General features: G+C 44.5%; 1 protein-coding gene across 4 annotated transcripts in view; it reads left to right on the top strand.

Annotated features, from left to right (window-relative positions):
- Positions 1-1,727: 1,727 nt before the first annotated feature.
- CSNK1A1 (casein kinase 1 alpha 1) overlaps positions 1,728-23,759 on the top strand; it is a 32,318-nt gene continuing 10,286 nt past the window's right edge. For 2 of the 4 annotated variants that reach the window (XM_018915601.3, XM_009091541.4), the window contains exons 1-6: positions 1,729-2,226; positions 3,026-3,132; positions 13,578-13,704; positions 15,524-15,622; positions 17,999-18,082; positions 20,819-20,958. In XM_018915601.3, the coding sequence (XP_018771146.1) occupies positions 2,104-2,226; positions 3,026-3,132; positions 13,578-13,704; positions 15,524-15,622; positions 17,999-18,082; positions 20,819-20,958 (680 nt within the window). In that variant the 5' untranslated portion in view covers positions 1,729-2,103. Of the gene's footprint in view, positions 2,227-3,025; positions 3,133-13,577; positions 13,705-15,523; positions 15,623-17,998; positions 18,083-20,818; positions 20,959-23,759 lie in introns of all 4 variants that reach the window. The other 2 variants (XM_009091542.4, XM_009091543.4) reach the window with 2 other exon arrangements.

Raw genomic sequence — 23,759 nt, 5'->3', positions numbered from 1 at the left:
GCTACATTACTGGAGGTGCTTTCTCTTTCCTGCAGACTGAATCATTTCCCAAATGCAGCCCTGCACGGCAGAAGACGCTGCTGTGACAGGGAGTGACGATGAGTCACTGGGAATTCACAGTTTGGTGTTCCTGCAGAGGGAAAACTCACAGAGAGAGAGCGAGGGGGCAAGGCAGGAGATGTCACTTGTGACAGACAGCAAGGAACAGCCCCAGGAGCATGAGCTGCTGGGTCACAGTGACCCTGGCCAGCAGAGAGCCGGCTGTGGGGGCCACGTGAAGGTGGAGACTGCAGGGACAAGGGATGTGGTTGTCACGGGTGGTTCTGCTGGCAGCGTCCTTGTCAGGGTGTCACGGGCTGCTCCTGGCTCCTCACCTGCAGTGATCACCCAGGGGCTGCACTGCTGTGCACAGCACAGGCCCAGGGTGAGGGCTGGGGGAGAGCTGAGGAGCAGGGAAGGGTGGTGGAGCACGGTGTGAGGGGCTGAGGAGAAGGGAAGGGAGATGGAGCACGGTGTGAGGGGCTGAGGAGAAGGGAAGGGAGATAGAGAACGGTGTGAGGGGCTGAGGAGAAGGGAAGGGAGATAGAGAACGGTGTGAGGGGCTGAGGAGAAGGGAAGGGAGATGGAGCACGGTGTGAGGGGCTGAGGAGAAGGGAAAGGAGATAGAGAACGGTGTGAGGGGCTGAGGAGAAGGGAAGGGAGATAGAGCACGGTGTGAGGGGCTGAGGAGAAGGGAAGGGTGATGGAGCACGGTGTGAGGGGCTGAGGAGAAGGGAAGGGTGATGGAGCATGGTGTGAGGGGCCGAGGGTGCAGGGAAGGGTGATGGAGCATGGTGTGAGGGGCCGAGGGTGCAGGGAAGGGAGATGGAGCATGGTGTGAGGGGCCGAGGGTGCAGGGAAGGGAGATGGAGCATAGTTGGTGTGCACAGGAACAGCTCTGCCCAAGGATCCCCCCATGGATACTGGGAAAAGGAGGTTGTGGATTTCAGAGAATCGCAGATTTGTCCAGGTTGAAGTGACCTCTGGAGCTGGTCTAGGAACAAGGGGCACGGGGATGTGTCCAGGTGGGTTTGGGATGTCTCCAGAGTGAGAGGCTCCACAACAGCTCTGGGCAGCTGTTCCAGGGCTTTGCCACAGTCATGGCAAGAATCTCAACATGCCAGGATGGTTGGGGTTCAAAAACATCTCCAGATCACTGAGTCCCACCTGTGACCACCTCCCACCTTGTGACCCAGACCAAAGCACTGAGTGCCCCATCCAGCCTTTCCTTAAACACCTCCATGGAACAAAGTTGTTGTGCAATTATTTATCTACAAACCAGCCCGTTATCGTAGACACCGGCTGGGGCCTGGGCTTTGAGAAGAGACTAGCACCATATGTGGGGTGGTATCTCAGTGCTGGCTGACCTATCCCCTGTCCCTGTCGCGGACCCCCCAGTGCCTCAGGGCCCGGGGCTGTGTGGGACCGCGGACGCCGCAAAGAAACCCCCAGCCCACTGCGGCGCCTGCCCCTTTAAGAGCGAGTGAGGGCACGTCCGCTTTCCCCGCCCTCTTCCGCCCGGACTGGCGGAGCGGCTCTGTACGCATGCGGACACCCGCAGAGAGCCCAATCACCGCCCTCTTCTGGAGGGCGGGGCGCAGAGCGAGAGCGGTGATTGGTGCAGCGTCGCGAGGGGGCGTGTTTATCGCGGCAGCGGCCCACCCCGCTCCCAGCGCGCCCCGCGCGGTGAAGAAGCGGCGGCCGCGCGCCGGGGGCATTTTGTGTCGGCGGCGGCGGATCAGGCACAAGATGGCGGCGGCGGCCGAGTGAGCGGCCGGCGGCCGCCGCGACCCCGCGAGTCCCCCCCCTTTCCCCTCCCTGCTCTCACAAGCACCTCGGGGGCCGCTTCTCCTGTTTCTGGAGCGCGCCGAGAGCCGGGGAGCGGCGCAGAGCCGCGCGGGGGGGGGGCGCCCGCCCGAGGGCCCCGTCTGGAGCTGAGCGCGGGGACCGTCCTTGGCTGCGCCGCTCTCCCTACTCCAGCCCCTTTCCCCTCCTCGGGGGCGGCCTTAGAGCCCTCGTTGTCCCGCCGAGCCGGCCGGGAGGGCCCGAGAGCCGCCCCTCGCCATGGCGAGCAGCAGCGGCTCCAAGGCCGAGTTCATTGTCGGAGGCAAATACAAGCTGGTGCGGAAGATCGGGTCGGGCTCCTTCGGGGACATCTATTTGGCGATCAACATCACCAACGGGGAGGTAAGGGCCGCTCGCACTCCCCCCTCGGCTCCCCGGGGGGAGCCAGGCAGCAGCCATCGCCGCTCCGAGCCCCACCTGCCCCCGGCGGTGCCCTCCGTGTCCCCGGGGTGGGGTTTTCCTTGCCCCGAGGGTCTCCTTTCCCCTGCTTTCCTGTCTACGAGAGGCTTCGTTCTCCCCCATTTCCCCCGGGGTCTTCTTTCCCCCCTCCACACAGAGGGTCTTCCTCGGTGCCCCTTCCACAGCGGAGCCACAGTCGCGGGCTCCCCCACCCAGCACTTGGGAGAGGAGAAAAGAGGCGAAAACCATTGTGGGCAAAGATATTTAAACATATTTGTGTTTTGTGAGCGGCCAGAGTCGTCGTCCCTCGCCCGCCATTCATCTCCTCCTCTGCCTCGGCTGGGGAACACTTTGTATCTCATTTCATCAACACTAATAGAAACAAAGAAGATCCCCCTGTTTTTCCAGCTTTTCCTTTGGGGTTTTTTTCTTTTCTTCCTCCCCCTCACGGCTCCGAGCTGCAAAGAAGAAACACCCACGTATGTTCTTCCTCACTTAAGTGGTTCTGAAGACTCCACATCTCTAGCTCAAATGCATGACCCGGGATGGATATTTATGTACAGATCACCGCGATGTGGATTTTATCGGAAGACGCCACAAAATGCGGCACGTCGAGCTGGGAAATAAATAAATATATACCCGAAAGCGTTGGCATCGGGGGTGTGTGGGGGATGTGAAAGTGCTGTGCCCCTTAAAGCTCGGTGGACGCTCTGCCCTGACTCCTTGTTCCCTCTCACTGCAGGAAGTTGCTGTGAAGTTGGAGTCTCAGAAGGCTCGGCACCCCCAGCTGCTCTATGAAAGCAAACTGTACAAGATCCTGCAGGGAGGAGTTGGCATCCCACATATACGGTAGGAATGAGCCGTGTGTGCCAGTGGCGTTTCTGTGTGGTTGGCATGACTTTTTTTGGTCATGCTTATTACTATATATTAGCAGTTTTTTTATACTTTGTAGTGTCAGGCAGGGCACTGCCGTGGAAAGAAATTTACCCGTGCAGGATTGGGGGTGGTAAAGGGGGAAATGCTCCATTCCAAGCTCTCCAACTCGCAGGGTTCCTCTGGCAGGCTTGCTGACTGGATAGAGAGCGAGACACCCAGCGAGAAATTCTTGTGGCCATTAGAACAAAGTGTGAGGAGGCTGTTTCTCAGAGAGGCAGAGAGTTGGGAGCCGTCCATGGAAATGGCTGCTTTCTTTTGTTGCCTCTCTCTCTCTTTTTTTTTTTTTTTTCAACATGTCTTCCTGCTCCGCTCAGAAAATGGCGGCTGGACGTGATTAACCCTCCCCCTTCTCCTGGTGGGACAAGGGACGTGCTCGGGCTTGTGCCTTTTTCCTTTCATAGTTATGAGCCGCCAGCCTTGAGACTGCGGAGAACCTGGAGCAGGAATGAAATGGCAGCGGCTCCTTTCTGCTGCCCGCAACAGATGCGTCACCAGCCTTTCCGTACGGGATTAATCCCTCCCAGTTCCTCATTATGCGGCTCCTCGCTTCGTATTCCAACTGAAACTTCGGCAGGGTTTCACAATTTCCTGACCTGGCAGAAAATCGCTGGTGCAGGACCCCTGGAGGGGTTGTTCCTCCTGGGATTATCGAGGTGTTACCCTGGGGTAAAGCCCAACTCCGGAATCTGGGTGTCAAAGAGTTACATGAAACTTCACTTTTTTCTGGGAGACTTTTTACAAGTTGTTCCTTTTTTTGAAACTTTGTTAATAATTGTTTTTAAAGTAAGCTTTTTTTTTTCCTTGACGCAATGGCCTAAAGGATTTTTGTTCCTTGAGCTGCACAAACTATTTCAGCTTAGGTTCTATGTCAGACTTACAGAATGGGTTCACCCACTAAGTGGATTCCATTTAATTTAACCCTTCCTGACTAAGTACAGGATGAATGGTGACGTTTAGGGTCTGTTTTAAAGTTCTCGCTATGACGTAGCCCAGATTCTGTGTTAATTTGGACTAAGCCTAGTACAAATCTGCATTTCTGAGGTTAATAGCTCCCTCCTCCTTCCCCCCAAACACAACTGGCTCTGATCCTGAATGTGAGCTGGAGGAGACAGTGTTGTCCTGGCCATCTGTCCCCATTCACTCCAGCCTTTTGCAGGGACACAATCAACATACCTGAATTAAATACTTGCAGCTTCAACAGAGTTGCTGGTGTGAAAACAGATGCAGTCTTTCTTTGAGAATACAGTTTCCTTCTTTTCTCACATGTGGCTGCCTTTATTTCACAACTGAAAGAATAGGAATTGCATTTTGGAAAGCTTTCACGGTATAGTTGCATGCTAAAACAGGGATAACTGGGAAAACAGCCAGAGCAAGCAGATATCAGGTGTTTCATCACAGAACTGGAAAAGCAGGCATTCTTGAACTGCTTTTTTGAAAAGTAAATGAGTGGTGCTATAATGAGGCCAAGTTGCAAATTTTTGGCTTTTCCTCTGAGATACTGTTTCATTTCTTGTATTTGGTTAAAATGTCCTGGGAAATACTGATACCTTGCCTGCTGAGAAACTTGCCTCTGGCTTCAACTGCAGCTTTCCTCTGTATTTGGTATTCTTGTACCACCTAAAAATAATACAAGGTCCAAAAAAATTGAGACTGGATTAATGAGGAAACACTTGCCAAACTGATTCATAGACTCATTGTGCTAAAGGCTGTCAGTCAGTCCTTTTAGGTCTCACAACCTGAATCTTTTAATCTTTGTAGTATTTCTCTAGAAAAGTGTCTTTTTGGAAATACTCTTTTGCTTTTCAGATGCAGCATTAATTGTAAATCTATTTTTATGTGCCAGATGCTCCTTGAGAGGTTTCTCTGGGCTGCTGATACTGGTTTGGTGAAGCTTGAGAAACTCTAAATCAGCATTCTTAGATTTATTTTCTTTTAAGAGGAAGCTGAGTAAGGGACCAGCACAGTTCCTGTGACAAATATTAGAATATTCTGTGTTTAGTAGAAGTAGAATCCATGGTGCTTTGAATCCAAGTCAATACTTAGGTCACTTTGCATGTGTGGTTGACAATCCATTGCCACCATTGTGTTATAATAATATGCTGTCACTGGGGAATAAGCTGTTCCTGGCTCAGTGTATTCACAAGGGTGAATCAAGTTGAAGGAAAGTCAATACATTTGGTAAAATTTCTGTAATGTGACACCTTTAAACAGCAGCAGCACAAGAATTTGATAGGAAATGAAGGAATCATGCCAAAATTTCCCCATTGCTATGCTTTATAAAACTCAGTCCACATCTTGGACACATCAACACAAAAAATTGTGTTCCTCATTTGGGAGTGATGGACTTTTCCTCTGTTTCTCACCTACTTAAGTGATGCACTGGCCAAGATCAACTTCCTGGCAATTGCATGATGTGACTTTGCCTCACTCAAGTGGACTCTGCTGTGGTTCTGTGACTCAGAACTGAGATAATAAATGAGGTCTGGATTGCTCATTCGTTGGGGTCCTGTTTCTAAAGCTGAGTTCTGCCTTTAGAATTACAAGATGATGTCTCTAGAGTGTCACTGAAGTTATCTAGAACCAAGCAATTCATTTTACAGGCTTGAGGGTTGATTTGAGGGACTTTCTGGCTCATTGCAAGAAACTAATGAGCAAAATTCTCAGTTTTGGTGTTAAAGGTTTAATGTTTCTGTGGGGTCAACAGTGAGCCTTCACCTGTCATGGAAGTTGAATGAGGGGCCTTGGTGCTTAATTCCACTTTATTAGAACATGTTTGTACAGAAAATAGCAAAAAAATGAGATTGGTGTGAATGAATTGGAAATTCCATTCTCTGAATATTCTAAACCACTTTAGATCTTTAAATTTGCTCCTTATTGTTCCCTAAAAGGGCAGCAAAGTTTCTGAAATTTACCCTAAAGTTGCACAAAACCTTCATTAATACTCAAAAAATATTTAAGCTATATTTTATTTCTTGATGTTTAAATTTTGCTTAATTATTACTTTATTTTTTCCCAAAAGGCTCTTGAACCAAGCTTAACATTGTGACAGTCTGCTGTGCCTTTAGGACACTGTGGCCAGGCCCCAGCATTCTGCTGGGCCTATTCTCATTGTTCTCCCTCATCAGCTGCCCTTTGCTTTTTTTCCTCTCTTTTTCAGTGACAAAGCATTTTGAGCTGTAATCTTGTTAACTGGGCACTGATCCTATTAGTTGGGACTATCCACCTTTATTCCCCAATTCCTGGTGCTGCCTTGGAGGATTGCAGCACAGTGTGTTTGATTTTTGGGTGTTTGTCCACAGTGTAACTCTGGTAAAGCTTTATTCACAAAAGCAATCATTCAAATTACCTGGGACAGCAGCTCTTGATTTTTTTGCCATTTATGGTGTTCATCAGCTATTGGTTGTATCCTTGATGAAGATCAGCTATTTGTAAATTAAAAACAAAAAGTTACTGACTTAGTGTTTTGTGAGTGGTGTTTTTTTTTTTTTTTGCAAAGTTCCCTTGCAAACTGAATAAGTCAATCTCCACATTTCTGAGTTTTTCAATGCAGCACTTGCAAATATTTTGATGTTGAGAAATTCAGAGAGAAATTCTCAATTGAGTCGAGTTTTCTGGAAAAAAAATTATCTACAATATTTGTGCTTCTGGTTGATAACTGCCATGGTGCTCAGTAATTATTAATAACAGAATGTGCCCTTGTACATCTTCATTAAACACTACCTGTGATGGAAAAAAGTGGTCAAGGTTGGTAATCCAAGAGTTATCACAACCGAGTTTGCCTTGAGCACTTAAAATGTTGATTTTTTTAGCAGTGCTTAAAAAGCTGTAAACACACCTCTCAAACACCTGCATTTTTAGCTGTTTTCTCAGTGACTTCCTGCAGCATAAAACCTCCAACCAACCACCAAAAAAACCCAAACCACCATGAGAAAAACAGAAAAGCCCTCACTAAACCCACAAGAAACCCCACTCCCCCTCCAGAAAAAATGGTTCTATCAATAAATCCTACTATTCCTTAACTTTCTGTTATTAGTTAGTCTGCATATTGAAGGGTGGAACCACCTGATATGTAACCAGATGCCTCTAAATAAAATGGAAGGTAATCTTTTAAATGAATACCTATGGTTCCTTTATTAAGAAAATAAATATATGTAAATAAAATTTATTTCTTGTTTTCCACCAGTCGTAACTCTTGTCTTTAGTTGGTCTTTGTGGATTTTGTCAAAGCATCCGAGAGAGAGACATGGTTAGATTTTTTTTCTCCCTGCCTTAAGTCAGTTTTTGGAGTTTGAGGTCAGTGTTACTCCTGAATAACAAATGATCAGCAAACATAATACTAGAATATTCTTTTCCTCGGTGATGTTTGCTGTCCCCACTGTGGATTAATGGTTCACCTTTTCACTGAACTGCAACTCCTGGCTTTTGCAGGAGAAACTCAACTCCTGCCTTCCTCCCAGGTGTTCCTGGAGTTTATGGAACAGCTCAGCAGAACAGGGAGCTGCATGTTTGCAGCATCACACTGGGCAGATGAAGCCACCTCCTTGCTGGGGGATGAGTTGTGCTGGCATCCTTCGTGGATTGCTCTCAGAACTGTACAAAAAGTGATCCAGAATTTTATTTATAGAGTGCAGCCAGTTCCATAGCGTAGGGTGTTCATGGCTGTTTCTTTATTTAGTGCTTGGGTGGCCTAATTCATGCTCTCCATGGCAACTAACGTTAGGTGACATCTGCTAAATATTGCACTTCAGGATTTCAGTCATGCCATATTATGTGAAGTTCATTTATATTACTCCTAGCTGCTTAGCAGTTAAGTGCTTTTTCCAGTTTCAGGGGAGATAAAGCAGAAATATAAAATATGTGTCAATTTAGAAATGAATCTCTGATGGATTACCTTTCTCTTGTGTGTTGCTTCAGTGTCTGTAAGACTCAGTGCATTTTTACAGGCATAATTCCCTTTCCAGTTTGTCTGCACAGTCATTATTTGTCAGATGTCTGTGCTGAGAACATGGGAGCAGAAGGGTCTGAATCAGTCAGGTGCAACATCACAACTTTCTAGGCCAGCAGGGCAGGGCTCATGATTGTGTTGTTGGACACAGAGAGCCAGAGAGCTTCTGTGCCTGAAGATAATGCTTGGACCCACAGGCAGTCAACTCCCAGTTCTTTTTTTCCTGATTTTTGTTAAAAACCTTTTCCCTTTTCCCATCCTCCTGTATCTGTAAGGAATAATTGCATCGCTCCATAACTGCCTTGCTGAGCTGTTGGAGTAAATGATTGCAGAGGTCACAATCCCGTTTTTCCTGAGGTCTCTTTTGTGCCCCTGTTGGGATTTGGGTTTCCTTTCCTGAGCTGGTGACAGGGCTTGCAGCAGTGATCCCAATTCACAGGTTCTGTGTGGAACAGCTGCCCTTTTCCTGGTAGGAGAGCCTGGTATTTTTCAGGGATATCAGAGCTCTGTAATTACAGGGAGGTCAGTGTTTTCTCTTTAGTCCCATCATCTGACTAATGCCCAGTTCAGAGACTTTTGTGTGAGTGACTTAGGGCTGGCAGGGTTGGAATACAGTTCCAGAGTGTTCACCACATCGGTGCCATTTGGATTGCTGTGGGATGTCTGAATCCTTTGTGTCCATGAGGCTTTCAGACTTGCATATTCCCCCTCATGTGCCTGCTGACTTGTCAAACTTACTAATTAGGTGAGCTCAGGTAATTCTGTTAGCAAGTTCTTTCCAGCTTGCTTTTTTACCTTACGTTTTTGTTCTAACAGCTTTTTAATCCACCTTAGTTCCTCTGACTCCAATGGAGAAATCTCCATTTCTGTCACGAGAGCTCTTTCACTTGTTGCTTGAAAACACAAGTGCTGAGAACTTAATTACACAGGATTACACAGAGTAATCCTAGAGTCACACACCATAATTTATGAAAGTGGCAAAAGTTTATGTAATGTCAAAGAAGCCAGAATCACCCTTTTTGTAATGGAAGTGCAAATGTTTGAGTTCAGATATTCAGTGTTGGAAGAATTGTCCTTCCCTGCAGTGAGGCACCAGGAGATGTTTTTGTCTGACAAAAGCACAGCCTCCTGTAGCTCTGTGTGTAATTGCCAGAGCCCCTGTGGGAATAGTCAGTGATGGAGCTGACAGAAGCCTTTAGTGGAGGATGGGTTACCTGGCAAAGCAGGTGTTGATTGAGGAGAGCTTTTATTAAGTTGGAACAAAATGGTCTTGTCATGGTTTGTCTGGTGGTGGGAACAGTTTTCTGTGACATTGAGCTCATGTTCTGCTTTTTTGTATAAGCTGTAGGCAAAGTGAGGTGCCTTCATTGCCTCCATGTCTTCAGAATTCTGGGATTTGGGGTTTCTTGCCAGTGGCTTGCAGCTGTCATTTATTAATTCAGTAATTTCCTTTGTCTTGATCTGAATTTGTTTGGTTTTATTTTTAATGTGAATCTCCTGAATCCTTTTATTTATTTCTGACACATTTTGGGTACTTGTGCTGGGTTTGCTACCTCGTTGTAATTATTATAATTGCCAGTTTAGTGAATGAAACTGCTGGTTATTGACTGGAATTGTGTGAGTGACACAGTGTGAAACTGGACTGGAATTTCTCTGTGATTCTGTTAGCCCTTCTCCCCCTTTCTCTGCTAGTTTGCCTAGTTCTGTTTGACCCTTTCAAAGGAAGATGTGAAAAAATACTATTAATAACCAAATGAAATGTTTTCTTAGCTAAAACAAATAAAAATGCAAACCAAACAACCCAAGCTATTAAAAAACATTTCTTTTGTCCTTCACATTATTTACAAAATACACAGTTGCTGAAATAGAAGTCATTGATTTTTTGAAAGATGCAGCTCTGAAAAGACAGAAGGATTTTAAGTTTGGGTAGAGCTGACTACACTGTTTGCCACCAAGTACTAGATATGCATCAGGATTTCATTTCCTTGTCTCGAGGTTAGTCAAGAGAATTTAAAACCCACCCCATGTCAGTTCAAGTAAACATCCACTTGGCATGTGACCTGACATCATACCTGCTTTATTGTGTGTTATTTAGAAACTAAACACTTTCAAACTGCTGTGTGGTGTGACTTGGATGTTCCCACAGAGCTCAGACACTGAAATCCAAGATGTTAGAAAATTTCAGCTTTGTGTTTATGCTGGGGTTACAGATGAGGCTCTCACTCCACGTGATTTGGAAACTTGGTGACGTGTCCACTCTGGGTCTTTCACACAGACAAGTCACTGAAGTCAAATTCAGGTCACTGTGCTCAGCCTTTAACCATGCTCTGATAGAAGGCTTCATAAAAGAGCTTTACTGTGTTCTGACTAATTGGAATAGATTGATTATATAGCTTTAAACAGATGAGGAAGGGAGAGTGATGAAGCATTTTCCTTCCTGGGAGCTTGGGCACACCTTGAAGCTCAAACATCTGTATCAGATGTTTGTGTGACACTGCCTGTTCAAGGGTACACTCCACTATTCCTCATGATTCTGTCCTGTTAATGTTTTGTGTAAGGATATAAAGCGCACTAGGAATCAATTAGAGAAAGATCAGGAGAAGTTTTTCCGGTAAATCAGCTTCTCATCTTGAAATGATACATTGTATGTAACTAAATCCGAGTGATTAGCCACCCAAAATGGCTCTCGAGTAGTTCAGTCTCTTGCTGCCACTTTTTACTCCCCTCCAAAACTCTCCCTTACTTGAGATGTGTTGCTTCATGAGGGAAAGGACAGGTGTGCTGACAAAAGTCCATGGGTCTCTCAGACATGTGGCACACTTGTATTCTGAGATGCCAGTACCACCTAATAGTTGCCCAGGGCTTTGTATGAATCATTCCCTCATATTAGTAGATAATTCCAAGTTTCCCTGCTGATGCATATAAGAACTTGTGAAGATCTCTTTTTGGGACACCAGCTTTTATATATCCTAATATCCCATTTTTCCTAAGAAAAGCCAAGACTCCTAAAGTCCTTTCATTCAGTGCTCCCAGTAGTAGCAGCTCCTACACCTTGAGTGGACACGATGTTGCTTTACTTCTTAATCCCATTTTCCCTGGAAATGTTCCAAGGGAAATGAAAACTTACTTGGAGTGTTAGCAAAGTAAATAAAACACTCTGATACCTTGGAAGATGTTCCAGTTGCCAGCAGAAATGAATAGGTGTCACAGTCTTCAGTGAGGAATTACAGGCAGGTAAATGTGGAAATGAAATATTAAGAGGTTCTGCCTTATTTCTTTGTCTTGAAGAATTGAATGTGCTTTCCACCTGAGCAGAGTGGTCAGGAGATGAGAATTCTTGTTCATACATAGAAATAGGGCAAACAGAGGTTGTGCAATCATCCTGAATTACGGCACTTACTCTGCAGATAGATCCCTGTGGAGGAACAAAAAGGTTTTTAAAATGTACCTTCCAGGGTGGGCTTCCTTTGCATCAGCTTCACCTTGTCTCTGAGGCTGGGACTCAATTTTCTTAGCTCCACTGAAGGCTGATCTTTGATCTTTTTCCCTTCACTGCATCTCTTGGGCACTGAACCATTGCTGTGCTGAACAATTACACTCAGCATCTCAATTAGAATTCCATCCCTTGAAGAAAATAGTACTTTATCTAGATCTTGATTTACTCCTTAGAATTCTTTATTTCAGCCCATTACTCACTATTTATTTTTCTCAACAAACCTAAATTTTGTAGGACAGAATACCTAGGCAGGTCATTTGCTCCAATTTCATTACTTTAGGTGACCATAATGTTTCATTTTCACCTGTGACCCCTGGAGCTGTTTACAGAGCTGTTCTGTTGACATTTCATTTGAATGATTGCTTTCAAAATACGTATTTTCTGCATCCCCTTTTGATGCAGAGAATGAGTAAAGGTCTTAGACTGATTTGTAAAACAGGGAGTGTGAGCCACAGCTCATATATAACTTTATTCAGATTTATAACTTTATAGATTTATTCAGATTTATAATGCAGGAATGAAGGGTATGGTTTCTCCTAGGATCCAGACAGTGGGGAGATCCAGGCCAGTAGTTTCTGAAACAAATCCAAATATAGAATCTTTTCTCTCTGGCTTTGTAAACATTTTATTTTACTATCCCAGCTAAGCTAAGCTTGGAATCCTGTGAGTACCTAGGAATTTGTTGACTTTATTATCAGTGGTAACTGTTTTCCAGACAACCATGCATTGGTGTACTGCAGTCATTGCCTAAAGTGGAAATACAGCGTCTGTACAGATATTTAAGACCCAACTGCTACTTTAGCTGAATCTTGAGGTTTTGTTTTTTTATCTGCATGCTCTTCTTGTGAGGCACATGCTTGGGTACTTTGTCTGTGCCACTGTTGTTGGGAAACTGAGGGAAATTCTCCCTGGACTGCTGGCGGTAGGTCCTTGATGTAAGGACCAGGAGCTCAGAAAAGGCAAAATTGCAGCCTTCTGGTCAAACAGAAGGTCCTGTCACCTTCAAAAGTGTTTTTCACACACAGCTGTCCCTTCACTGTAGTTATCTGGGATGTGCAGAAGGACTGGAGATGAGAATATTCCAGCCCTGTCCTTCAAGGGTGGAGATTCACACTGAGATGTGCAGGAGTCCAGGGCGTGACTCCAGGCCTGCTCAGGAGCTTAGCTGGGGAGATACCACCCCCAGCTGCAGATGCAATAAAGCAGGGCTGTGATGGAAATGTTAAACATGGATTGGAAAGGAAGACATCCAAGGAAGGACTTGTGCTTGTCCTCACAGCATTGTTAGCCTTTATTTTTGTCCAAAATGAATGTATTAGGCACTTAAAGTTACTATCACAATATAGCTGCAATTAATATTTTGTGATGTTCTACTTTTTCTTTTCTGACACCTAAGTGCTGCTTTCTCTCTGATATTAAAAGCTTGATAAAGAGCCTTTCTTTTGACTTAATTGGAAGTAGAACTTGATTGGCATTTTTTAAATTGGGACATAAATGAAAAGGTATGTGAGTGAGCTGCTTTGGTCTGGTGCAGAGAAGATGGTTTTGTGAAGTGAAATGATGCAGGAGCAGTGAGAGTAAAGTGTCCTACAGAGGGATTTCAGTCCAGGTGCTGTACACACCTCTCAGTATGAGGACACTGCTGCTTTGGCTGCATTTTCATTCCGGTGTTTGGTATTTTGCTTGTTGAAGTGGAGTAGTGTTTTCTCTTCAGGGAAGATTGCCAACATGTGTGTTCTGGTTTGTGCTCAGACTTTTGTTTCCAGGAAAAATAAGATATTACCAGCATTAATTTCTCATTAGCTTTCAAGATGGAACATTAGTCAGCAACGTGCCCTTGCAGATGAGAGCACTGAGGGTACCCTGGGCTGCATCAGGATTCCTGCTAATAATGCTGGATCATTTCCTTTCTTGCAGGTGGTATGGTCAAGAAAAGGACTACAATGTTCTAGTCATGGATCTTCTGGGGCCCAGCCTGGAAGACCTCTTCAACTTCTGTTCTCGCAGGTTTACCATGAAAACAGTGCTTATGCTAGCAGACCAGGTATGTGCACACCTGGGTGGGAGCAGCTTCAGAGCCCTGGGGGATGCCTGCAGAGTGGGTTAAATAATTGATGCAGTGTTTTATGCACTAAGTGAACACTTGACCTAAATGAGGACAAAGTAATGGTGGTTTCTGTGTGCTCTGCCCTACAAAGTGCACCGAGTAGGAGGGCACTGCAGCTGCCAGCTCCTTTGTGCTGCTGCTTTGAGGGCAATTTCATGAAAATACTCAGACTCATTTGGGTGGCTTCACTGCCAGTATCACCACAGGGGCTGTGGTAGGGGGGCTGAAACAGTCTCCAGGTGAGGGTGATCTGATTCAGTGGGATCTGTGGTGACAGCATGCCAGTCTGTCCCTGTGCTCTCACACCCTCCTGTAGCCCCTAGTGATGCCTCAGGTTTGAGCTTTTCTATTTTTCAGACTCTGTGCTGCTTTAGTGTGCAGTTCTGAGCTTCATATTAGGGGATGGTGAGCTCTCTGCATAGAGCAGGGAGACAAAACAATTCCTTCTCCAGCTGGGCACCAAGGACAAATGATCCAAGGCATCACTAGGACCAGACAGTGAGCTAATAATAAATAACTGCCTTTCTTGTTTGGTCCTCACAGACAGTTCTTAAAGCTGTTAGTGGAGATGCCACTCTACCTCCAATATAATCAAGGCCTCTAAAACTCTCTTAAGTCTTTTTTTATAGCAGTTGGTATTTTTCCAACTTGGTCATGAGAATACAGCATTTGAAATGAGCAGCCATATTTATTTCTTGCTGCTTAATAAATGGCTTGATTGTGCTTCCTTCAGCTCCTTGAAAAGCACTGAGGGTTTTTCAAGTTGAATTTTTCAATGGTAGTTGAAATTTCATCTAATATTACGTAATAGATATCAGTACCAAGTTGTCACTCAGCCAGATGCTCGTAGAATCCCAGGCTCCTGGCCAGGGAAGCTCAAGGCATTTGTCTGGAGACAAGGTCAGCTGTCCCTGTTCTCACTGCCCTAGGAGGGTGATGTGCTTGCTTTAGAGAGCCATTTGCCACTTAGCCAGAGTCTGGGTGTGACATCATCTCCAGGGAATCCACGAGGGGTTTGTGCACTATTCCTTAGGCTGATGAGCATTAATTGGCTCTCAGCTGGGGAAACAGGCAGAAATGGGGGGTGGCAGTGCTCAGAAGTGGCTTTTAGGGCACAGCCCAGCAAACAGCTGTAAGGGTGTGATGTAACAACTGAAGGCTGCAAGAAGAGTGTTTGAGGAGCTGCAGAGCTGTGCCACATAACCATGGGCTGTGATCTCACCCACAGGAAATGGGTTGGCCCTGTGTGATGACACAGATGTGCCAGAGTTTCTCCATGTCTCCAGATATTCTGGGATCAGGCTAGCCTGGCTATGGCAGGATGGGCCACCATCAAGTTGGGACTTGCTCCATGAAAACTGTTACCTGAAAAAGTGATGTTTGATGAATGAATAACCAGATGAATGAGTAACTGGGGCAGGGGGAGGGAATGAGCTTTAAAATTGGCTTGTGGTAGCTATAAAAGCTTTGAAATAATGAAAAAAAATTACTTTTTAATAAGATGCTATAGTTAGAAACATGAACTTCAATATCTGGGAATTATTCAGGTATTTAATCTGCCAGTTTCAGACCACGATTGTGGAATTTTAACATGAAAAAAAGATGCTCAGCATTTAAAAAAATTGGTTTTCATTAAGCAAATGCATAAACTGAAATTGCGGAGGAAAGTAACACTAAAAATTCATGGTTTCATTGAAGGTTTAATGAAATGTCTTGCTCTCTTTGAAATCTTACATGTTGCTGGTTTTTTTTACAGATGATCAGTAGAATTGAATATGTGCACACAAAGAATTTTATACACAGAGACATTAAACCAGATAACTTCCTAATGGGTATTGGGCGTCACTGTAATAAGGTTAGTCCAAAGCTCTTTGTTTCCAAGCTGCAGAGGGAATGCCTGTGTGATTTGATTCCAGCTGCACAACTTTTGTAAAATCCATTGCTAAAACTGCTATTTTGGATGCTAAACCACAGTTCTTGGGTGTGAGAACTTGGTTTTCTTGGTGTCCACTTGTAAATGCTGTGCGTCTCTGACCCACCCTGGGAGATGCACTTGATTGCAAGATGATTTCTGGACTTGCAACAAGGTTATAAACTAACCCTAGAGAATACTTGGCTACTTCTCTCAAGATGTCTGTTGTCAGAGCATTTTGTTCCTCTATGATAAAGTCAAATCCTGTCTTTGGCGTTGGGGCTGACCTCCTAGGATGAAAACAATTTGTGCAACGTGGGAACTCCTGACCTACCAGTCAGCAGGGCATTAAACCTTGCAGTGACAGACTGGCAAAGTCTCTTCAACCATCAGAATTGTGGATCAGACCAAGAGCCAACATGCAGATGCCTTTATAAATAAAAGAAATGATGCAATTATGTTGATGGAAAACTGTTCAGCTGTAGAATACCTGCTGTGCAACAAAAATTTTGTCTCAGTTTACTTTGTGGGGGGAAACAAGCTGAGGGTGGGTGGGGGGTGGCCTGAGGTTGTTACACTTTTTGGGATGGGTAAACATAGTCAGAAGTGCATGTTTCCTGCCTGGAAGGCAACTTTTTCATTTTATTTTTAGTTTTCTTGAGTGAAATATGCTTAATCCTGCAATTTGTATGTCGAGCTCGGGCAGACAGGCAGCATTGGCAATGCATTAAGCATGCTACTGATTAGAAATTAACTTCAGGACAAATGTACGTGATCAAGCTGTTTATTGGAAGCAAGATTCCCACTTATCTTCTCTAGATGCCATCCCAGGATGTCTCATCTGGTTAGGCACTACCAGTAATCAAAATGTTTACCTTTGTTTGCCTGTATGAATGCCAACTTCAGGGCCATGAGCATTAGAAGGGGAAAGCTTGGATAATGTGAGATAACAGCTCTTGTCTGAAGAGGTGCAATGCACTGAGTGTTTAGAGACAACCATTGTTGGAAAAGCTTGTAATTCCAGCTGAAAGACAGTCTTTATGTAATCCTGTTGCTGTTAAACTTTGTTTGTTCCCAAGTTTCATACTTTCACTCTGTACAGCTCTATTTTTCTCTGCTGTGTTGAGCAGTTTAGGCTCCTTAGTTCTCTGGCATGACTCAAAGTAGAACTTGAAAACTTTTATTTTGTTTTTTTCCTAGTTTTAGTTTCTGATTTCCAATTGTTCTTTTTGGGCCATTTTTCTATACTTTTGCACAGTCATGCTAGGTTGGCATTGCTGCACTCCAGTTCATCTTGGTGTGGATTAATGGCCTAGAAATTGCTGCTCTGCTTACTTTAGAGGAGGAACACATTAGATTTGCATCAGCTGAAAACAAAGACAAAATTGCCTACAAACCATTTGATTTTTTCCCTTTAGGGAGCCATGCAATGAAATGGTGGTAAAGCACTGTGGGCATGGGCTTCACTTATGTTTCAGAGGGTTAGGGAGTTACTTCCCGACCCAAGTGCAAATTAATAGTTTTACATGAGCAAAGTATGGAATGGGTTCCTTCAGTTTGGAATCAAGTGCTTTGTCTAGGAAACATTTGCCACCATACAATATTTAATGTTTCTTTTTGTAACCAAGTGTAGTTTTGGGGGTTTTAGAGATGACTCTACACAGTTCAAAGAAAATCAACCACAAAGACTAGAAAAGCATGGTAATCTTGTTCCAGTAGCTTCCTGTCAGTTATATTATAAAAAAAAAAAATTTGATTTTTTCCCCAAATTTTAATTTGGTGATTGGGAGAAATTTTGCTCCCACCTTAAAAGATGAATTTCCAGCTCTGCTAGAAATAAGCCCTGCATGCTTATGAAAGTAAACTTTAAGGTGACTAAATGCCTTCTACCTCTTCCTTACTGAAGATTTACTTTTTCTAAATATCTTATGGGGGAAGGGCAGTTTGTGGAACCAAAGGCTGCTTTTGCAAGCAAAAACTTGAATTTCCTTTTTTAATAGAGCCAAATGTCACCATTGCTATCCCTGGTTAAGGCAGTGCCATTTTGGAGCGGCTCACAGTTGAAATTTACCTTGTCCCATCTGTCAAATTTTCTCCTTGGAAAAAAAAAATACTACTACTATAAATAACCAAAAATGACTCAAAAAAAAAGATGGAAAGATACAGTTTTTTTGAAAACTACAGTGCTTGGTGGAAGAAGGATGGCATTTGGCTACCCTGTTCTTTCTCGAACGCCTCGGTGTTGCCTGTCTGCGCCGGCCAATGTTGCAATGTAAGCAAGACTGTTTGATGCACTGCCACCCTCTATTGTTTGTTCAGTGTTTAGAATCTCCAGTGGGGAAGAGGAAAAGAAGCATGACTGTTAGTACTTCTCAGGACCCATCTTTCTCAGGATTAAACCAGGTCTGAACTGTCTCCTATTCCAACCTCAACCCCAAATTCATGTGCTTTATTTTTTGTTTCGGTTCTCTTTTTTTTGTTTGGTTTATTTTTTGTTTTTTATTTTGTTTTTCTGGAGAATGTAGACCTTGCAAAAGCACCTCTTATGTTGGCATTATTCAGACATACTTGGCAAACATGTAACATTACTAAGATGTTTCCCTGTGGCGCTTGTTTAAATTGTGGAATTATTTCTAAACTTTGATAGGGCTAAATGTACGTGCTTGATTTCAGGTGCAGGTTTTATTTGTGGTCTTTCCAACTCAAAAGGCAATCTCCTCAAAGTGTGGTGAAGGATAGACATGAAATAGCAGGGCTCCTGCTTGCCTTGCTGAAGGTTTCCTGCAGTTCCTATGGATGCACATGGAGAAGTTGTTACCACTCCAGCCAGACTCCTCCCCGTGCAGTTTCCTTTCAAAACCACCCCAAATGTGTAATGAAGACTTCATATTTTCATCCATTTTGCTTAAAAACTGAAATTACTCCAACAAGCTGCATCTTGGAGAAGCAGGAGCTTATCTTGTAGTGTCTAATTTCATATTTCTGACTCTTGAATTGAAGATGAATTGCAGAGAGAGGAAGACATTTGCCAGTTGGTAGCAGGACAGCTGGAAATTGCTGAATATGAATCACTGCTCAGGAGCTTGGCCATTGGTCCACAGCTTTCCAGAGTAGTCTCCATGGATTAAATCCCAGGCGGATTCCTGCTGTACACAAGCTGACAGGCTTCTGTTGTCTGCTTCTGAAACTTTCTTATCAGAGGCACAGACTTTGATCTACTTCTCTAGTTGCTCTTGGCAAAAATCGTGCCCTACTTCTCCAGTTTCCTGCTGATAGTGCAACAAACAGAATGAAGGTGGTGTGAGGTTATCTGGGAACTGGCACTGGGACGTTCTGTGCTCATCCAAACTGGGCTGTGTCTCCCAGCTTAATTCTCTCCAGGAGGGGCTCACTCCTTTGCCTTCAGCCCATCCACAGGGAAACACAGACTGATCCTGAGCTAGGGAACAGAGCAAACTTCCCCAGGGAAGCTGCTGCTCTAAAATAATAGCCACTTACAGGTCTGTGTTGTGGGCCAAATCAGAAAATGAGGGATTGCATTTGAGCTCAGGCTTTGCTTCTAGGAAAGTCACAGCAGAGCAATCACATAGAGCCTTAGACTGTCTGCTTTGGGATTCAATATCAAATATTTCCTGGCATATCAGGTGATTTCCTGGTAGCTAGGGAACATATCCATGCTCACTGAGTAGCTGCCTGTAGTAGGTGCAGCACAGCCAAGACCCACACCTTGCTGAGCTGTCTGAGCAGTGATGTTGATTTAAAAACTTGGGTTCATGTCCCTTGCTCCAAGCATTCTGGGCTTTCAGGATGACTTTCAACTGAACAGCAAATGTAGCACTGCAGTGCTTTGTGTTTGCATGTAAATCATGGTAAGACTTCAACCCCAGGTTTTCTGCCCTGACACCAGTAGATTAAGAGGATTTTAGCTTTGGTTTTTTTTCCTGTCTAGGCTACTGTAGTTGGTAAATCTTCTTGAATCAGAATTCTGAGCCATAGCTACTCTGCAATTCAGAAACTTTCAGTATCTTGGATACTTCAAACAGAGTTGAACTTCCTAGTTCACAGCACTTCCAGTGTGCCAGTGACACCCTCCCCCCCCATTTCAGCCTTGGATGTATTTTAGTCTCCAGCTTGCTTTTAAAGGTTTATCTTCAGTTCTGGAGTCAGCTTTAAGGTGATACTGAGTTGGTTTTTACTGAGACTTTATCAAACTTTAAATGTCTTCTTTCTGCCACGTTCTGCCCCCACCCAAGTTACTTTTGAGCACTGATCAGTCTGTAGGGATTGCAGTTCTTGATCCTGTAGCATTAATCCAGTGTTGGAATCAGGATTTGCAGCTTGAAGTCTGAGTGCTAGAATTTGAAAGGTTCTTTAGGTACTTCTTTCTGCCTCAGTTTTTTTTGCCTAGTCCTGAAATCTTGCCCAAGAAAGTACAGCCTGGATGACCCTTTGTAGGTGGGCTGGCTGGCAGCACTGATTACCACACACTAATTACCACACACTCAGGTTGCTAAATACCAAATCATTGGGTAAGCTTGGTTATTAGAAACCCAAATTGGATCCATTCCTTGGCTCCAGCTTCCTGGTTGTGTTAAAACCAGCAAGTTTGTCCTGCTGCAGTGGCAGTGTGCTGGGAGCCTTAAAATGAGCCAAGAACAAGCTGTCTTGTTTGCTGAGGAAGGTTTTGGCCTTGTGCTCTGCAGAATGGACACTGTTCTTTAGGACAGGAGGTTGCAGGATGTGCCCTGTGCATGAAGCTGCCCTTAGCTCCATGTGTGTGCCCTGCTCTGGTGCCAGTGGGGTCTGGGATGTGCTTTCACACATCTTCCTCCCTCAGGAGTGCACTGCAGTCAGCAGACTACAGTAGTGATAGAAAATAGTGGTAGAACTAAGCTCCAGAGGCTGAGCAGCACCATCTAATCCATTGCAGGGGATTGAGAAAAGGCTTGAACTAATTCACCATTGAGTTTTTAACTGACTAGTTAAAGCTGGTTGCGCCTCCGCACTGTTACTTTGCTTCTTTTAACTGTAGGCTGTTACATTGTCTGGGTGTCTTAAAACATAGCTAATGCCTAGTGAAAGAAGTTGGGAATTTGGGTTTTTGGGTAGGAATCTAACCTATTTTCATTTCTCTTGAAGTTATTCCTTATTGACTTTGGTTTGGCCAAAAAGTACCGGGACAACAGGACAAGGCAACACATACCATACAGAGAAGACAAAAATCTCACTGGCACAGCTCGATATGCCAGCATCAATGCACACCTTGGCATTGAGCAGAGGTGAGTGCAACCTTCTGGAGGGTGCAGGGTGGTCTTTGGAAGCTTCTGAAGAGTCTGAGCTCATTTTGTATGAAAAGTGTTTCCATCTCTTTGCAAGTGTTCTTCCTTTTGTCTGCCTGTGGAAGGAGAGGGGGAAAATCCAAGCACCTCATTTGCTTCTTGAAGAGACTGTGTGTCTTGCAGACATCAGCTGGATGTTCTGCATATTATTTTGGCTTTTTAAAGGCTAAGCCATACTTTGATGTGGGCGTGTCAGAGGCCCTTCACACATAAAATGGTGCACTTTGCTGATGTGTTGGTACCTGTTGGCAGGACTGCTGACTGGCTTGAGAGGCCTTTCTGTAAGCAGAAAGGGTGTTCTAAAGCTGGTGTCTGGCCTGTTTTCCCACTCTTCAACTTAGTAAACCATTATTTCTCCTTTTGCCTGCAAGCAAGACTTAAATACCTTCAGTCACACTGTATTTTAGTTTTATGTCTGTAGGTATGTACACATGTGTGTGGATATATTTATCAGAGCTTTGCTTAATCAACAAACACATTTTTATCTTCTGGACCAAAGGCATTTTGTTCCTGCAGAATCCTGGCATTTTCTAGTGGAGAGAGCACTTCAGGTTGTTTAGAAGTGTTAGGTATTTCTGGGATATCAAGGGATGCCTCTCCTCCTTACAGCCTAAAAGTTGTATTGGATAGCTGAAGAGTGTGGCTTTACCTCTCTTGGATAGTTAAAGCTTCCAGGAATGTCTGTGCCTCTGACCTTTGTGTTAACCAAGATGAGAATGACAGAATTTCTCGTGGTCAGCTTCAACAGAACATGGAACCCACAAATGGTGCTTTTAAATGCTCCATGTTTTCTTTTTTACTTTAATTTCCTTAAGGTTCCTTCAGGGTATTTTATTGTCTGTCAGTGCCATTATTTAAGCCAGCTTGGCATGTGGCTCAGGGAGATAATGACAGGTGTCACTTCTGAAATAAATGCATTTCACAGATCCCAAGCAGTTCTGGTAAGGGAATATCTGTGCTTGCACCTGAGAGTGAAAGAGGGATCTGCAAAGGATGATGCTTTTGAATTTAGTTGGGCACCAAAAATTGAGTTTAGTTGAATTTTTCACCATATCTGCTGGTAATGGGAATTGTGTTATAATTAGAAATGTAGGTTGGTGCTTGCTAAAAGCTGCTAAACTGTCTAGGTCAAGGCAGCAGTAGGCAAAGAAGTAATGCATTCCTGTAATCAGGAGAAACCAGTTCTGGAGCTTATGGCAGAATATTTCAACCTCTAGTCCTGTACTTTTAACTGTTACAGAACATGTTTTCTTACAGGTAATGACAGCTGTGCTCAGGGAGCTGTTTGCAGTGGTATTTATTTTAATAATGGAGAGGATTGTCCTGTTTTCCAAATCCTGAAAACTATTTTTATCAATATATTGTAATAATGTGCCCATTGCTGATTTACAGAACTAAATGTTTCCTACTACAAGATCATTGCATTAAATATTAAAACAATGAGCTGGTTGGGGGATGGATACTCTTAATCCCTTTATTGCTTCTGAATTTACCACTGCCTTCTCAGAAAACATAATTCCATGTCATGGCCCTGTACAGGTTCACTGAATGCTGCTGGTGATTAAAATCTGCAGTTCTAATGGAATTAGCAAGTTTTGCAGGCTGGAATTTGTGGGCTCAGTATCATTTTTCAGCCCTTTGTCTGTGGTTTCGTGTTGCAGCTGAGATGATCTGAGGGGAGGGAACCAATCCCCTCTTCCCTGGGCACGGCAGAGCTTTTCTGGCCTTGTGCTCAAAGCTTTCTGGAGCCAAGCTGATTTTCCCCTGGGATAGCTTTGCCTTTGTTCCCAAAGGGTCACAGAGCTGGCCCGTGAGTGAGGGGGCTGTTCTGGTTCTATTGGCTGGGCTAGAACACAAAACATCACCAGCTTCTTTCTTCTCCTACCAAGATCTGCAGGTAGATCAGGTTAGAGCCTGTTCCCACTTCTGGGGAGCTGTTTTTGCCTCACCTTTGTGTGTAATCCTGTTTGCAATGCCACTGTCAGCCTTTTGATCCTTGTTGGGGTGGGAGGAGTAGAGTCTGTCCTGCCACCCTTTAAATCCTTCTCTGGGTAAGAGAGCAGCAGCAAAACCCACCAGGCTGTCCCCGTAAGGGAGCAGGGAGGAGAAAAAGAAGTTATTTTTCTGCCTCATACTAAATAGATGTCAGCTGCAGAGGGGCAGCCAGAGGAAAAATGCGATTTTACCACAGCTGGGAAGAGGCAGCTTTGCCAAGAGGAAAAAAAATCCTGGAGTGTGTTTTCCACTCCAGTGAACTGTGCTGCTCTTGGTGCTCAGGACGGCTGTGAGCAAAGTGCAGTCATGTTCATGTGGCCAGAGTGGGGATGAGGAACATGTGCAGGGCAGAAAGCATTTGAAGCCTTTTGCATGAGAGTTTGTGCAAGTTCTCAGCTATATCACTTTGGAGTTCTGCAGCTGTCTTGGAACAGACTTTGGTGGGAAGAAGGCAGAGGCACCTCTCAGATTGATTCATGCAGCTCCATAAATATTGCTGCCTTTTAAAATCAGAGGCAGCTCAGGGGGTTTTGACAGAAGGCAAAGAAGAAAGGAGCAGTGCCCCTTAGGGACCAGGTGGTCAGGATTGATCCCAGACTGAGCCAAGGTTCAGGGAGAAATGTGACTGACAAGATGTTACAGCCTTATTGACCTCATTAACCTCATTCTCTCCTACAATGCATTCCATGGTTCCTACAGGAAAATCTTCAGTTTCTACCCAAGCTACTTAAGAAGGCAGGAAAGAC

This window comes from Serinus canaria, chromosome 13 (genome assembly GCF_022539315.1).
Source record: "Serinus canaria isolate serCan28SL12 chromosome 13, serCan2020, whole genome shotgun sequence".
NCBI classification, from domain to species: Eukaryota; Metazoa; Chordata; class Aves; order Passeriformes; family Fringillidae; genus Serinus; species Serinus canaria.
The sequence above is the reverse complement of the archived record's forward strand: the minus strand, read 5'-3'. Positions and strand labels throughout refer to the sequence as shown.